At 34.9% G+C, this 14,109-nt stretch overlaps 2 protein-coding genes across 3 annotated transcripts; both read right to left on the reverse strand.

Moving 5' to 3' along the window:
- Positions 1 to 3,403: 3,403 nt before the first annotated feature.
- polb (polymerase (DNA directed), beta) lies at positions 3,404 to 9,078 on the reverse strand. Its single transcript, XM_078251121.1, has 14 exons — positions 8,873 to 9,078; positions 8,502 to 8,559; positions 7,508 to 7,574; positions 6,539 to 6,613; positions 6,363 to 6,421; positions 6,082 to 6,131; positions 5,845 to 5,896; positions 5,660 to 5,714; positions 5,512 to 5,584; positions 5,349 to 5,419; positions 5,119 to 5,205; positions 4,910 to 4,977; positions 4,601 to 4,740; positions 3,404 to 4,463 (listed from the first exon to the last, which is right to left on the reverse strand). The coding sequence occupies exons 1-14, from the start codon at positions 8,931 to 8,933 to the stop codon at positions 4,369 to 4,371; spliced, it is 1,011 nt and encodes a 336-aa protein (XP_078107247.1). The 5' UTR covers positions 8,934 to 9,078; the 3' UTR covers positions 3,404 to 4,368.
- A 223-nt stretch (positions 9,079 to 9,301) lies between these two features.
- enkd1 (enkurin domain containing 1) lies at positions 9,302 to 12,970 on the reverse strand. Of its 2 annotated transcripts, XM_078249765.1 has the most exons (8): positions 12,838 to 12,970; positions 12,227 to 12,317; positions 11,640 to 11,864; positions 11,285 to 11,457; positions 11,055 to 11,198; positions 10,697 to 10,839; positions 9,865 to 10,001; positions 9,302 to 9,749 (listed from the first exon to the last, which is right to left on the reverse strand). In XM_078249765.1, the coding sequence occupies exons 2-8, from the start codon at positions 12,309 to 12,311 to the stop codon at positions 9,589 to 9,591; spliced, it is 1,068 nt and encodes a 355-aa protein (XP_078105891.1). In that variant the 5' UTR covers positions 12,312 to 12,317; positions 12,838 to 12,970; the 3' UTR covers positions 9,302 to 9,588. The 2 variants fall into 2 exon arrangements, with proteins under 2 accessions (XP_078105891.1, XP_078105892.1); XM_078249766.1 differs by lacking the exon at positions 12,838 to 12,970 and having other exon boundaries at positions 12,227 to 12,319.
- Positions 12,971 to 14,109: the final 1,139 nt, after the last annotated feature.

Genomic DNA, 14,109 nt, shown 5'->3' on the forward strand with positions numbered 1-14,109 from the left:
GTATATGCAATGCAGAAAAACTAAGACAGGACTTTTTTGGGGAGATGCCAAGCAGCACGCCAGGCATCCATTTGTAATACTGCAAATATATATTGCAATACTTTCATCAGTGGGCTCAATCACCAGTGTGTTACCTGCTTCAGATAGTGACTTAACAGACAAATAATTGAAATTTTTAAAGTGAAAATGTTTCAATGTCATTAACTGACATGTATCTTCTTATATTGTAATATTTCAAATATGATCAATAAAAATATATAAAATCAGTGCAATCTTTCTGGAGCAAGATGCGGAACTGGCTCCAGTCCAGGGAGATTGAGTTGTCACAAAAATTATCTTAGCAAAATGTCTACAATGAAAAAATTATAAAAAATGATTTGGCTTAAGAGACTACCTCCTTTTATATTGTTAAAGATTCCGATTTTAAAACATATCTGACAGCTTTAGAGAACTTAAAACTCAAAAATGATAAATTGGCAACAACTATTAGATTACAGTATTTAGACATTTCAATATTACTCCATTTGCTTAAGAAATGTGATTAAGAAAATGTCATGAAAAGTCATAGTATAAGGTTTCCTCAGAGAGTAAGAGATTGGCATGGTGTGAGGATTTAAACTCTGCAATCTCAACTGAGGAATGGCAGAAGATTTGCTTAAAATCTCAAACACAAACAATAAATACCCATTTTAAATGACTTCAGTATAAGTGGATAATGAGAACATATGTAACACCAACTCAGCTAAATAAATTCAGCCCCAATAATCCAGACACGTGCTATCACTGCCTATGGGACTGCCCACAAATCCAGGCTTTTTGGAGGGAAGTAATGGATATGATTTTGCATGTCACAGGTATAAAGCTATTATTAGACGCCAAACTGTGTATCTTTGGCATTTTTCCCATAAATCATAATCTCAGCAAAGCAAATAAATCTACGATTACTTTCTGCATCTTACAAGCTAAATATACCATAGCCAAATCTTGGAAATCCACTATCAAACCAAGTGTTAATGTCTGGCTTGCAGGACTGTCAGACTGTCTTGCACTGGAAAAACTCACTTTTACGTTAAAGGGTAAATATCTCGTCTTTGACAATATGTGGAGATCCTTTATGGTGTTCTTAGAGGGGAGGAAAGCATTGGAGGCATGCTCTCCGTGTGTGTCAACCATCAACAAATGAGTATTGTTATGTATTTAGTATGCGTCCATTTGTCTTTGCTTAATTTTATTTGAAGTGCTTTTCTCTTCGGGATAACGTCGGGATAAGTTAACATTTGGACCACCGGTGATTCTTAAGGATGACTTATGCTGACTTACTGTGCCAAATATCGCATATTATAGCCCTGTCATGTTTATGTTTATTTTATTGAAGATGAGCCTTACTGTGACAGTTCTGATTTGCACCTGTATTATTTGTTGTAGTGTGATTATTTTCTGAAAATTAATAAACACACTTGTTGAAAAAAAAAAAAAGTCATAGTCTAAAAAAGTTATTAAAAAAAGTCAAAGTCATAAAAAATTTGATAAAAAAGTCAGTATAGTGTGTCATGTGTCAAAAAAGTCATAGTATAGTATGTCATAAAAAGTCATAGTATACGTAGTATGCCATAAAGTCATAGTATAGTATGCCATAACAAGTCATAGTATAGCATGTCATTAAACATTTGATAAAAAAGTCATAGCATAGTATGCCATAAAAAATTTTTGATAAAAAGTCATAGTATAGTATGTCATAAAAAGTAATTGTATAGCATACCATAAAAAAGTCATAGTAGGCTATAGTATGTCATAAAGTCATAGTATAGCATGTCATTAAATGTTTGATAAAAAAGTCATAGTATAATATGTCATAAAAAAGTCATAGTATAGTATTTCATAAAAAAGTCATAGTATAGTATGTCATAAAAAAGTCATAGTATACATAGTATGCCATACAAAAAAGTCATAGTATTGTATGCCATAACAAGTCATAGTATAGCATGTCATTAAACATTTGATAAAAAAGTCATAGCATAGCATGTCATAAGAAATGTGATAAAAAGTCATAGTATAGTATGTCATTAAACATCTGATAAAAATAGTCATAGTTAAGTATGCCCTAAAAAATCAAAGTAATTGTATAGTATACCATAAAAAGGTCATAGTAGGCTATAGTATGTCATACAAAAAGTCATAGTATAGTATGCCATAAAAATGTCATAGTATAGCATGTCATTAAATGTTTGATAAAAAAGTCATAGTATAGTATGTCATTAAACATCTGATAAAAAAAAGTCAGTTAAGTATGCCCTCAAAAATCATAGTACAGTATATCATACAAAAGTCATAGTAGGTTATAATATGTCATAAAAAGTCATAGTATAGTATGTCAAAAAAATCATAGTAAAGTATGCCATTAAAAATGTGACAAAAAAAGTCATAGTATAGTATGTCATACAAAAGTCATAGAATGTCATGAAAACGTCATAGTATAGTATGTCATAAAAAGTCATAGTATAGTATGTCATGAAAAAGTCATAGTATAGTATGCCATAAAAAGTCATAGTATATTATGTCATACAAAAGTCATAGTAGGCTATAGTATGTCATAAAAAAGTCATGGTATAGTATGTCTAAAAAATGTCATAGTATAAGCCTTAAAATAAGTGTGCCATAAAAAGTCATAAAAATCACAGTATATGTCATAAAAAACGTGATCGAAGTCAGAATGTCATAAAAAATGGCATAAAAAAAATCATAGTATGTCATAAAAAATGCCATAAAAAGTCATAGCATAGTATGTCATAAAATAATCATAGCATAGTATGTCATAAAAAAGTGATCAACAAGTTATAGTATGTCATACAAGTCATAAAAAAGTCATAGTATAGTATGCCAAATGTCATAAAAATCACAGTATACTGTAGGATGTCATAAAAAGTAATTAAAAAAGCCATTCAAATGTTATGTGACTGTAATAAAAGTCATACGTCATAAAAAAGCCATAACAAATGTATAGGTTGTCATAAAAGAGCCATATAGTATGTCATAAAATAGTCATAAAAAATGTCATAGCATAGTACATCATAAAAATGCCATTACAATGTGAATGTAATAAAAATGGCATAGCATAGTATGTCATAAAAATGCCATAACAAGTCATTGTATAGTATGTCATAAAAAGTCATAGTATAGTACATCATAAAAAGTTAATTTAATAAAAAAGGCATAGTGTAGTATGTCATAAAAATGCCATAAAAAGTCATAGTATAGTATGTCATAAACATGTATAGTATGCCGTAAAAAAAAGTAAAAAAGCCATAGTATAAAGTATGCCATATAAATGCCATTACATATTTCATAGTATAGTCTGTCTAATGATCAAGTCATAGCAAAATATATGAAATTTTACATTGTATAATTTCTTTATCCATTTATTTTACTCATATATACACTCAAAGTTAACAGTTGGATATTCAAAAACACACCGTTTTCCTTTTTTTTTTTTTTATATTTTCATAAATGTTTGCAATCATTCACATACAAAACTGAATCCAAATCTTAATCTTTAAATTGTGTGTTACAAATTAAAATCTGTCTCCTGTGTACACTGTAGCAATATTTCAGTTACCAATTTCTTTAATCTACTGCTTTCAAAATGCCACCCTAAAAAGCACTGAAGATAAAATTATGTCCTGACACACATTATCATTTTCACACAACCACATAAAAGATTATTCAAGTCTACCCGTGTAACAGTCATATATTCACACATCAACTAACAACTGAGAAAATGTTTCTCATTTATCGCAACAAATCAATGATCTTTTTGTGCCAAATTAGCCTCATTGCATTTCTTCTTTCCAAATAATTAGTTTACCCAACTTAGAAGAGAAATACTATAAGTTTAAAAACGCACACTACTGTCAAGGCAGAATGCATTGATGAAAGTGGTCCTCATTATTCATGATGGACGAACAACTGTAACAGAATGTTCTTTGAGTTCCTCTCAGATTATGGTATAATGCTTAACATGAAAAAGTGTGGTCAAAAAATAAATTAGTTAAGTTTTTAAACATGATTTAAAACTTGCTTAAATATGGAGCCTGAAAGCCTTCACAGAGATACACCATGGAGAATTAAACCGAAGATACCAAAAAAAAAAGTTTGTTGTGCAGAGCATGACATTTTAGGTTAAATATCATTAAAGGGGATGGTTTCAATTTAAGACAAGTAAAATGTAATGTCAAAATGTAAATGACTTTCACAGTTCTTTTCAATAACATTGCTGAATAGAATACTAACACACAAATTGGTACACATGCTTCTCGTTTGCAGGAAAGCTGTAGCTTCAAATACAAATGTAACTGTACGCTGTTCTTTACTTCACTCGCTGCGGTCCTTTGGCTCTCTGTATTTGTAGTGAATGTATTCAAAGATGTCTCTCTCACTATCCACCAACAGAGGCTCGCCTGCCACACCTACAACAGATCCACAAAGAAAAATAGCTGATATTACAAGCTTAAAGCATGAATCACTGGTTACTGACTGATGCCAAAAGACACAGGGCTGGAACAGAGTTAAGCAAGGTCATATGTCACATTCGACTGAGACTCACCAGTGACCCCAACTGGCCGAATGGTGTACTCATTGAGAGTGAAGCCCTTCTCCAGAGCATGAGTTCTCATGTTTTTATTGAAGATATCACTTCCAGTGAAATACAGAACTCCACAGTAGTACTGGTCCTTGGGAATTAACCTTGGGTAAATGGAGAAAGGGCAGTTAAGAGAGCAGGAACAGACGGTTGATTAGAAGAACAAACAAATAAAAACAGAAGGTTGCCTCTTTACAGTTTTTGTGATATATCCAATTGTTCCAAACGTTTTAAGTGGAAGATCATAGATTTGAGCAATATAAAGTAGGGCACCTAATATCAATACGCCTGTGAAGGTATTCTTCCTCATCTTCATCACTCGGTTGCAGCTGGCAGACTCCCTAGAAAACAAGATCCAGCACATCACGACCACAGTCATGCGCTTCATGGGTTGGGTGTAGTTACTGTACTAACTGCGTTATCAATCACAACATCAAACACATACAGCTGAGCACAAGAGAGAAAATAAGCACAAGCCTCACCATGAACTTGGTGTCTCCTTTAGACAGGGTGTCGGTCACAAAACCAATAGACTCCAAATGCTCGACGACAGCATGGAGGAGCTTGGGCTGGAAAAGAAGATAAATAGAACAAAATAAATTGCATAAAAAACCCCCCCAAAAAAAACAAGCCAAACTGCGATTAATTGCATTATTAATGTAGTATCCATTTACAACATGATACGTGAGCCACAGTAAAAAAAGATTCTTACCTGCTTCTGAGTCTGAGAGGTGTAGTCCGGGTGGGTCAGCAAAATATCAATATCACCACTCGATGCTGCACCTGGAAATTATGAACATGTGAATCAATATCACGACTGATAGAGTTTAAACTCCCATCATTAACTGAACATCAACTGTAAGGGAAAGTTTTACCTCTCCTGTAGCTTCCACAGATTGTCCCAATATATTCTGTATCGATCTCCTTCAACTCTCCAAGAATAAGAGTCTAAACAAAACACACAGTGTGAGAACACTCAACAAAACTAATTTGAAGACAACAAAAACGTAAATGCTTCATCACCTCCATCTGTTCCATTTCAGCACGTGGAATCCTTTTCTCAAATTCCTCAAAGTACCTGAAGGTGGCAGAATAATCCATGAAACGCAACACGTATCAATAGAGAAAGACTTTAAAATATTTAAACAGAGGTTTATTTTGGTACTACTGAATTACACAAAAAAAAAAAAACATTCAGCTAAGCTTACTTGAGTCCAATCTGTTGATGATGGTTTAGCTTGTGCTCAATCTTTTTCAAATCTAAAAATATTCAACAAAAAACAGCAAAGAACATTACTCATTTTATATCATACCAAGGCTAAATCTACATTGTGCACATGTATTAATCATACAATACACTGTATGCGAAAATCCAATCATAAAAAAGTCACACAGACCAATAATAAGATTAAACAAACATGTTTGAACAATTCTAATAAACAAACCTTCTAACGTCTTCACCCCTTCTTCAAAAAACTTCCTGGCAGCAGCAGGGCTGAAGTCAAGACCCAAGAAATGCAGTTTGTTACATGAAGCACATACAGTAAAATGACATGAATAGATAAATGCTTAACCCATTCCTGCATCTCTCTGGAGTGGCCACTAAAAATGAACTGAAATGTTTACCCGGTGCATTTTGATTCGTCAGCATGCACGTCACTGTGAATGTCCATATCAAACATGAGCTTTAAAACAGGTTTTTACATTGGTATGTTTAACGACATACCCAATTCCAGTGACTCTGGTAAGGAAATTGATGGATGAGCTGGTGTCATCGTTACGGATCTAGAGGAAAACATAAAAGTAGGACATCAGCCTGTGTTATACATTGAAATTCAGCTATTTTTAAACATACTGTTACAGTGCGACATAGATCATGTATTACCACGCCACAACACCCACCTTTTCCAGTTTCCGTAGTTTGCCAGTTTGCAGGAACTCATCAATCTTTTCAGCTATTTTAGCTCCAACACCATCCTGTCAAAATGTGAGAACAAACATGAGGTTGCTGAATAGTGCAATCTACAGCAGTTACGTAAGATGGGCAGAGTAGTACTGTTAACAAACAAAGGCTACAGCAGAGGGCATTGCATAACACACAACCACAGCAACATGAGCACATTAGCGGTAGGGAAGGCAAATAATGATGGAGTTTTTTTCCAGTTTCCAGGCACCATTACACTGAAATAAACTGCCAGTAAAGCAAATCAAGTCAGCTGTCCTGGTTCAGTTTAATACAGAGACAGATATGAAGAGATGACTCTAAGGTGTAGTGAATCTGATCAATTGAAATTGATAAAAAGAAAAAGAAAAAAGTCTGGACATGCCAAACTCTGGTATGGCTGTAATTTCAAAGGGGGACTATGGATTAAGATCATTTTGAGAAATCAAGCCAATTCTTCTCCTGTGATGATCCTGATCATTGGTTACACCAACCTACTTTCAGACAGTATTAAAAGCATAAAAGAGAATTTCTTAATAAAGCAATGTTTGATGAGTAGTTTAATGAATTTATCCATGCGTACAAGGACATGTGAGCCAAAAGCACAAGGGTGACATGATACACATTCAAAATCAAACCTTTATACTGAAAAACATACTGAACAATACTGACCAGTACATCAGCACCATCTATCTTCACCTACAACTACTGACTCTTATACCCTTCAAAAAGGTAGGGTTTATTGCAGGACTGGACACTGCATTGCTGTGTCTCAGTTGGTAGTTGCTACACAAAATCCCATTATGCATTTAGATGAGTGTCACCAGGTCAAGTTTTTACATATTTACTTTGTGTCAAATAATTCACTAATGCGTATTCTTTTTAATTTTATTTAACAACTGAATACCTTAAAACCAAAACCCACATACCAGTTTCTTGGCCTCTTCGCCACTTTTGATTTTGTTAGGGTACTTGGAGATGGTAGATGCTGCTTTCCTAGACAGGGGATACGCACAATGATTTGTAAAAGATATATAAAGCATAAATTAGATCTTAAAGACATAAAGTAGCAAACATAATGTGGTGATAGAAAGCGCCTGTTAAATGCCTCAACAGAACCGTTTTGTTAAAATTACATTTTACACTTTAAGTTTTACCACATTTACTATTTAACTCTCCTCCCAATACGGCATCAAATGTATTATACACTCAGTGGCCAGATTTTTTTGTTCTCCTAGCTAAAACGTCTAAACAATGCAGAAACCTTACCGCCATGAAGGTTATAATTTTCAGTATTTGTTGAAACTGTTGTGAAGAGGTTTTATTTCAACAGTATGGTAATTTCGGAGGCTGTGGTATATATTATTTGACAGCCTAACTGTACAGTGATTTACAGCCAAAATCACTGTAAAGTTGAAGAACAGTTTCAATATAAAGTAATTGTTGGTCTTCATAGTTTTAAAATGGCAATTGAGTTTATGTTTTCTAAGCATCAGAGATTGATGTATTGCTGTATTGATGTACAGTATTACATTTGTTGTTACATTATTGTATGAACAATAATGAAACCCTCTTCATCTTTAACAAAGCAAGGTTCAAGTATCATGCATGTCATGTGTACAACAATTACAATATATTCGTTGCCAATGAAAATCTTAGGCTCAGGCACCTTCCAACAATGTTCAATAAATAACTACAAAAAGAAAATCATGTTAGTAAAAGCAAAATCTTCTATAAATATAATTAGCAAAAGACCGTATTGCAAATAAATAAAACTGAATGTAAACAGAATGCAATCAGAATGTAGTAATTATATATGCATAACGATAAGTACTACATAATATACAGAGGTGTAAACAGTTTTGAAACAGTACCTCAGACAATAATAAAAGCACAACTCACTGCTAAGGCTTGAGAGCTTACCTGTAAGCATTGTACTTGTGTATCGCCCTGTTGACGTTTTTCTCGTAATTGGCCAGCTCTGGAAACAGAATGGTTGATGGCTTTATATTTCCCTCATACTCATGCAGCTTATAGCCACTATTTTAAGAACTGCCAGCTCGGCTGAAGGCATTTAAATGACAACACAGTGACTATCAGCGCAGAGAAAAATCTGATTTTAGCTGCAAGCAGACCAGATAACAAACGCAAGACAGAAATAACACAATTTAGCATTTTTGTTTTACAAATACATACTAATTAACGTTATGCAAAGTTATTTGGTTGTTTTTACTTAAACACAGAACCCAGGTGTCACGCTAGCTATTGTTAGCTAGCTAAGCTTCTTCGCGTACCGACAAGAAAGTCTGTTATTCCCTCATTTAGGGATTCCTGTGGCGCTTTCCTCTTGCTCATTGTTGCTTTGGCAAGTTCTCAAATGTCCGTTTTAAACTTAAACGGCCTTGTTTGTATGCATGAAAAGTTAAAACCTATTTGTAGGTTAGGCTAGCTCAAGCTGAACAATGACCGAAGGACGTAGAGGGGGTGGGGCGTGCGTCACACGTCATACATACCCAGCGTTGTGACGACAGCTTTCGTCAAGTAGTAGTAGCAACGTTCAAATAAAATGACTTCTTCAGCACTCTGGAACATACCGACTTTTTACACACTGTTATTGTACGGTTTGATACCCAAGAATTTAAACCAATTTAGAAATTTTAGACATACAATGACTTAACAAATGTATTCATTATTACAAAACAGACAATTTTATACAAAGACAAAACACATTGTTTATTTTTTCTTCCAAGAGAAACCTGCATATTATTTAGTAGCATGAATTTTGTTCTTTTTTAAACTGATAATAACTAACCTCAATGGTTGATCTTGTGTAATAATCATTCAGTTTATATCATTTTAAATTTAATAAAAGGAAAATACTTTCCTCACAATAAAATGATCATCTATTGTACAAGGTTCCATGTTTTGTTACATTATGAAAATGAATCTCGACAAAGCAGTGAATTTACAGGAACATCTCCTCTTCCTTCCCTCTCATCCTCGTCATGTGTTAGGAATCTATTTTTACATAAACTTTGTCCCTGGAGAATATCTTAATGGCCTCCTCGATTTCGGAAAGCCTACAATCAAGATGAGCCCGACGTGAACGAACACTCAGATTGTCAGCTTTGAGAGGGAGAGACAGCAGCTCAGTCACCAGTGAGCGATGGGCTGAGGAAACAAAAAACAAAATTAGAGAAGCAAATACTCACTCTACATGTAGTACCTTAATGTAATGTTGCCATCATTAATATAAGGGCAGAGATAAAGAGCAACAGAGACATACTCTCTTTGAGGGACTTCAGTGTCTCCTGTCTCTCACTCTCAGGCATCAGGGTGTGACCAGCTGGGGCTGTAGGATCAGATGCGTTCCTCCTCCTCTCCTCCTCCTCTTTATGCCACTGCTCCTTCCTTTCCTCAAGACTGAGTGTGCGTTTATGTGTCAATGAGAGGGAGAATAGAAATGACAGCAACAGCATATAAAATAGAAGAATCACTCAAATCTGATATGAAGAGATGTGTCCTGTGTAGTAATATTATCGATTTGTGATTTTGAGTCACTGGATCATATTACATGGAAGCTATTGAAAAGAAATCATGAAATTTCCATAAATATATATATATATATATATATATATATATATATATATATTTATAAAATAGAAGAATAGAAGCTGTTCAGCTCTTCATTTTTAAAACAGACCAAACATCATACATATTTTTTTTAATCAAAAATATTTTTTTCCTTCAATTCTTGGTTATTTTTGGTTGTGCTTCTTGACCGTTTACAGTACTTGCTTTTATCTTTTATTTGCTCTACTATGTTTATTGTTATGCACCAAACAGCAAGGCAAATTCCTTGTATGTGTGAAACTTCTTGGCAATAAACCTCTTCTTGATTTTCTGATTTCAGAGAAGCACTAAAATCCTATATGAAGAGGTGTGTTCTGTGTTTCCAGTGTAGTAATAATATCTGGTATTGAGTGACTGGGTCATATTGCATGAAAGCTATTGAACAAACCATGAATTTTCCATAAAGAATATTTATATAACTTTTGAGTAGATAATGAAATGTGATTGTAAGGTTAGGATGTAAGATAAGGCATAAGAATACTCACTACTGAGGCACCTGTCCCTTGACTGCACTGGGGACAGGCTTATCTCTAAGGTTTGTCAGTGACTGGGACCGACGCATCACAGTTTTTCCTGCAGACCGGGCATTATGTTTTATGAAGTCTATTGTCTGGCCTTGCACCTGTAACTGTATCCACATACAACATTGTATGGAATTAAAACAAAAAAGGAAATAATACAGATACACATCAAAGTGAGCAAAATGCACATTCATGTTATATGTTTGATAACTACTTTTGGAGCAAATTACAAGAGTTGCCAATATATATAATCAATATACTATACCTCTTATTGTCTAATCATGTGTGTATAAATAAATACACCTTTATTGGCAATTCTCACTTGCAAGTTCTGGTCCTGTATGGAGTTGCAGGAGGCAGGGCGTTGCAAAGCTACAGGAGAGGTTTTGGAGCGTGGTCTTGGTGGGGCAGTAGAGTGGGCCTTCAAAAATGTTTGGCACTGTGGTTTAGTAGTTGGACTGGAAACCTGCATTAAAGAGACTGGATTAAAAGTGAACCAGAGGAAATCATTATAACTCAAGGACTTCCATCTTTTGCAGACAAGCTCCTTACCTGTAGCTGGACCATCACCCTGGATGGGACGTTCTCATATTTGGACGAGGTCCAAAGAGCTTTGACTGGAACCGGACGAGACTGTGCTCTCTCAGCCTCATGCTCTTTGCAGCGTCTCTGGATCTCCCTGAGCCGACGCACATTCTCTTTACCAAAGTCATGTACCCGCTGTTCTGAGGGTCAAGAATCGCAAAAGTTGTCTCAATTACATTTTTTTTCTCTTAGTTGCTGTGACAATTAAAAAATGGAAAACAAGAAATAAGAACATACACTGATACTATCCTTGAAAAGAAAACAGACCCGCTCTTTTTTGTATAGCACAAATTTACAAACCTGAAAAATGTATTGCACTTACTCTGTTTGGGAACAGGGGTGATAGAGACACCTTCTAGTTTGAGTAGTTCTCCCACTACCCCTCTCTGTCCTCGTTCCAGAATATGGGTGGCATTAGGACTGATACGGGGACGATGTGGTGGGGTACGAGCACTGTAGCAGCCAGGGTACAACATAGGATCTGGAGCAAGCGGCCCTGAGAGCAGGGCCATAGTCCCATCATGGTTTCCCTCTAAACGGCCACGTGCTGGAGAAAAAATAGAAAAACTAAACAAGGTCACTTAAGGCTAATGTTTTGTTAATAAACTAATGAGTTCAAACACATGAAGACAAGATGTCTAAAATAGCAGTTTCCCACATGTGATAGATTTGGGGCACTCATGGATGTCAAGAGATTAACTCCAAAGAATCCACAACAGTTCTAACAAATCAAGTTGTGTTGATGTTGTCAAAAGGAGACATCCATCTTATTATTATTATTATTATTATTATTATTATTATTATTATTATTATTATTATTATATTGAGTTTGCCCAAAATTACTGGAAAATAACACAAACTGTTTAAAGTTTTTTTTAAATATAGCAGAGCCCCATGGCTGCATCTAACCCGAAGCAGGTCGTGTGTAGTACTGAGGAAACAGAGAAGGATCTGGGGGGATTGGCCCAGATATTGATGAAGGTCCCTCACACATCTGAAGCTGTAAATCGTGCAAAAGAAGAAGAAGAAAACAGTAAAAAGGTACAAGCATCAGCTGAGAAATATAATCAAAGTCAGACATAAACATACATTTTTCACAATAACTTGATAATGATTGGTAAGTGTTAGTACTTAATGATAAGTAAGATAGAAAATAACTGCACTTTTCTAACAAAATATATCCTTGAGGGTTTAGATCACACCGAATGAATGCTTAAGACTATGCAGAAGTGTAGTTTATGTTTTGATCAGTCAGTAACGTTGTGTGGTGGGTACAGTGCAGCTATAATGAATGAATGGATAAATCAATCAGTCGTTCTTGAGATGCTATGAAAATCCTTGTTCGTCCAGCGTTACATTGCTAGCTAACGTTGTTACCTAACGCCGTCTAGCTATAAATATTAACTTAATTAGCTAGCTAGCTAACCGTTTGCAATTGTTTACGTCGACCAGACAACTTTAACCGGTTACGTTGCATTACTACGGACCGTTGCACAAAGTAATCAAGAAAATGTGTTTACCTTTATTATGTATCGTCTTGTTTATCAGTTGAGGATTTTGTTCACGCAGACTGATGACGCTAAGGTATCAACACTTGTACCAGGATTCTTCACCATGGCAACGGGGAAGCCGCACATAGAACTAGATTTGACAGAAGAGAGAAGTCCCCCCCCCAAAGTCCAAAACAACAGTCTCCGACTTCTATCAAAACAATTTAATTTTACCAAATCAATTTAACTGATATTATTAATTTATCAAAAATAACCAGCCATAAAGGGATTACTGATTATAATGTGAATAAAAATACACAACTCACACCGCATGATGTGTAGTTAGCCTTGTCAAGCCGGTGTTTAAATGCGCACCTGCAGGTTTGAGTTCTAGGTTATAGCAGGTGTATTTTTATTCTGATCCTGCTGGTGCCTGTGTGCAGGAACCATATAAATCCCTGAGTACTGCCTTTCAGGTTTACTAAATACCACCTTCTAATTAAATTCGACTGCCATACCAAACCCAAACTATAGCTCTAATCTTAACTATTGTACTAACTTAATTAAAATATAACTATTTAAAAATAAATTTGATTGCTGGAACATGCTGGAGAGGTACTCATTCTCAGATTGAGTTCTGCCTGACAGGTTTTCATTAGGGCAATACACCAAGTGTTCACGAGGTATTGCCCCCGAGTGGTCTAAGAGTCTTATTACACCAAAACAAATGAAGTGTTTACCAATGACTGTATATTAACCTAACCCTAATTTTACAGTCTATGGTGTTTACACATTTGTTTCTCCCAGTTGTTGTTTCACACTGGCAGTAGCTATTATAATTTATATAGGCCTATACAATTCAGGCATTGTAAGCATATTCCTCATATTTTTCTATTACTGAAACTTGAATGATAAAAATTCGAAAGAGTTTTACTTTCTAAACAAGATTAACTTTTAGTGACAATCTGTGGAAAAAGTAGATACAGTTGTTGATGTAAAAAAATGCATCATCAATGCGTAATAGGCCTAATCGGCCTAACCTAATAATTTTATATATAGACCTTTATGCATATTCTACCATTAAAAAATTATAAATCCTTTTGCCATTGACATTATAGAAGTATTGAGTGGTATTATCGGACAGATCGGTCGAGCCCGAAATTAAATACCTCCTGTGCACTAAAGATCTTCAGTGTTTACAATGTGAACCCGAAGTAGCTATGTAAACATTTACGAACAGTATACTCTTTGATACGTTTTTTGCTCAATGTCAATTGCACAACTGCCCCGCCCTCAGTCGGA

This window comes from Sander vitreus, chromosome 5 (assembly GCF_031162955.1).
Source record: "Sander vitreus isolate 19-12246 chromosome 5, sanVit1, whole genome shotgun sequence".
Taxonomy (NCBI): Eukaryota; Metazoa; Chordata; class Actinopteri; order Perciformes; family Percidae; genus Sander; species Sander vitreus.

Bases quoted from the DNA above. Each gene is read 5' to 3' on its own strand.
- polb (XM_078251121.1), bottom strand. From the start codon at position 8,933: ATGAGCAAGAGGAAAGCGCCACAGGAATCCCTAAATGAGGGAATAACA. The intron at 7,575-8,501 runs GTAAGCTCTCAA...TCCCCTGTCTAG, and splicing joins CACAAGTACAATGCTTACAG to GAAAGCAGCATCTACCATCT. The intron at 5,897-6,081 runs GTTTGTTTATTA...GAATATTTTTAG, and splicing joins AGGGGTGAAGACGTTAGAAG to ATTTGAAAAAGATTGAGCAC.
- enkd1 (XM_078249765.1), bottom strand. From the start codon at position 12,311: ATGTGTGAGGGACCTTCATCAATATCTGGGCCAATCCCCCCAGATCCT. The intron at 11,458-11,639 runs GTAAGTGCAATA...CTTGACCCTCAG, and splicing joins CACCCCTGTTCCCAAACAGA to AACAGCGGGTACATGACTTT. The intron at 9,750-9,864 runs GTATGTCTCTGT...TTGTTTCCTCAG, and splicing joins ACTGAAGTCCCTCAAAGAGA to CCCATCGCTCACTGGTGACT.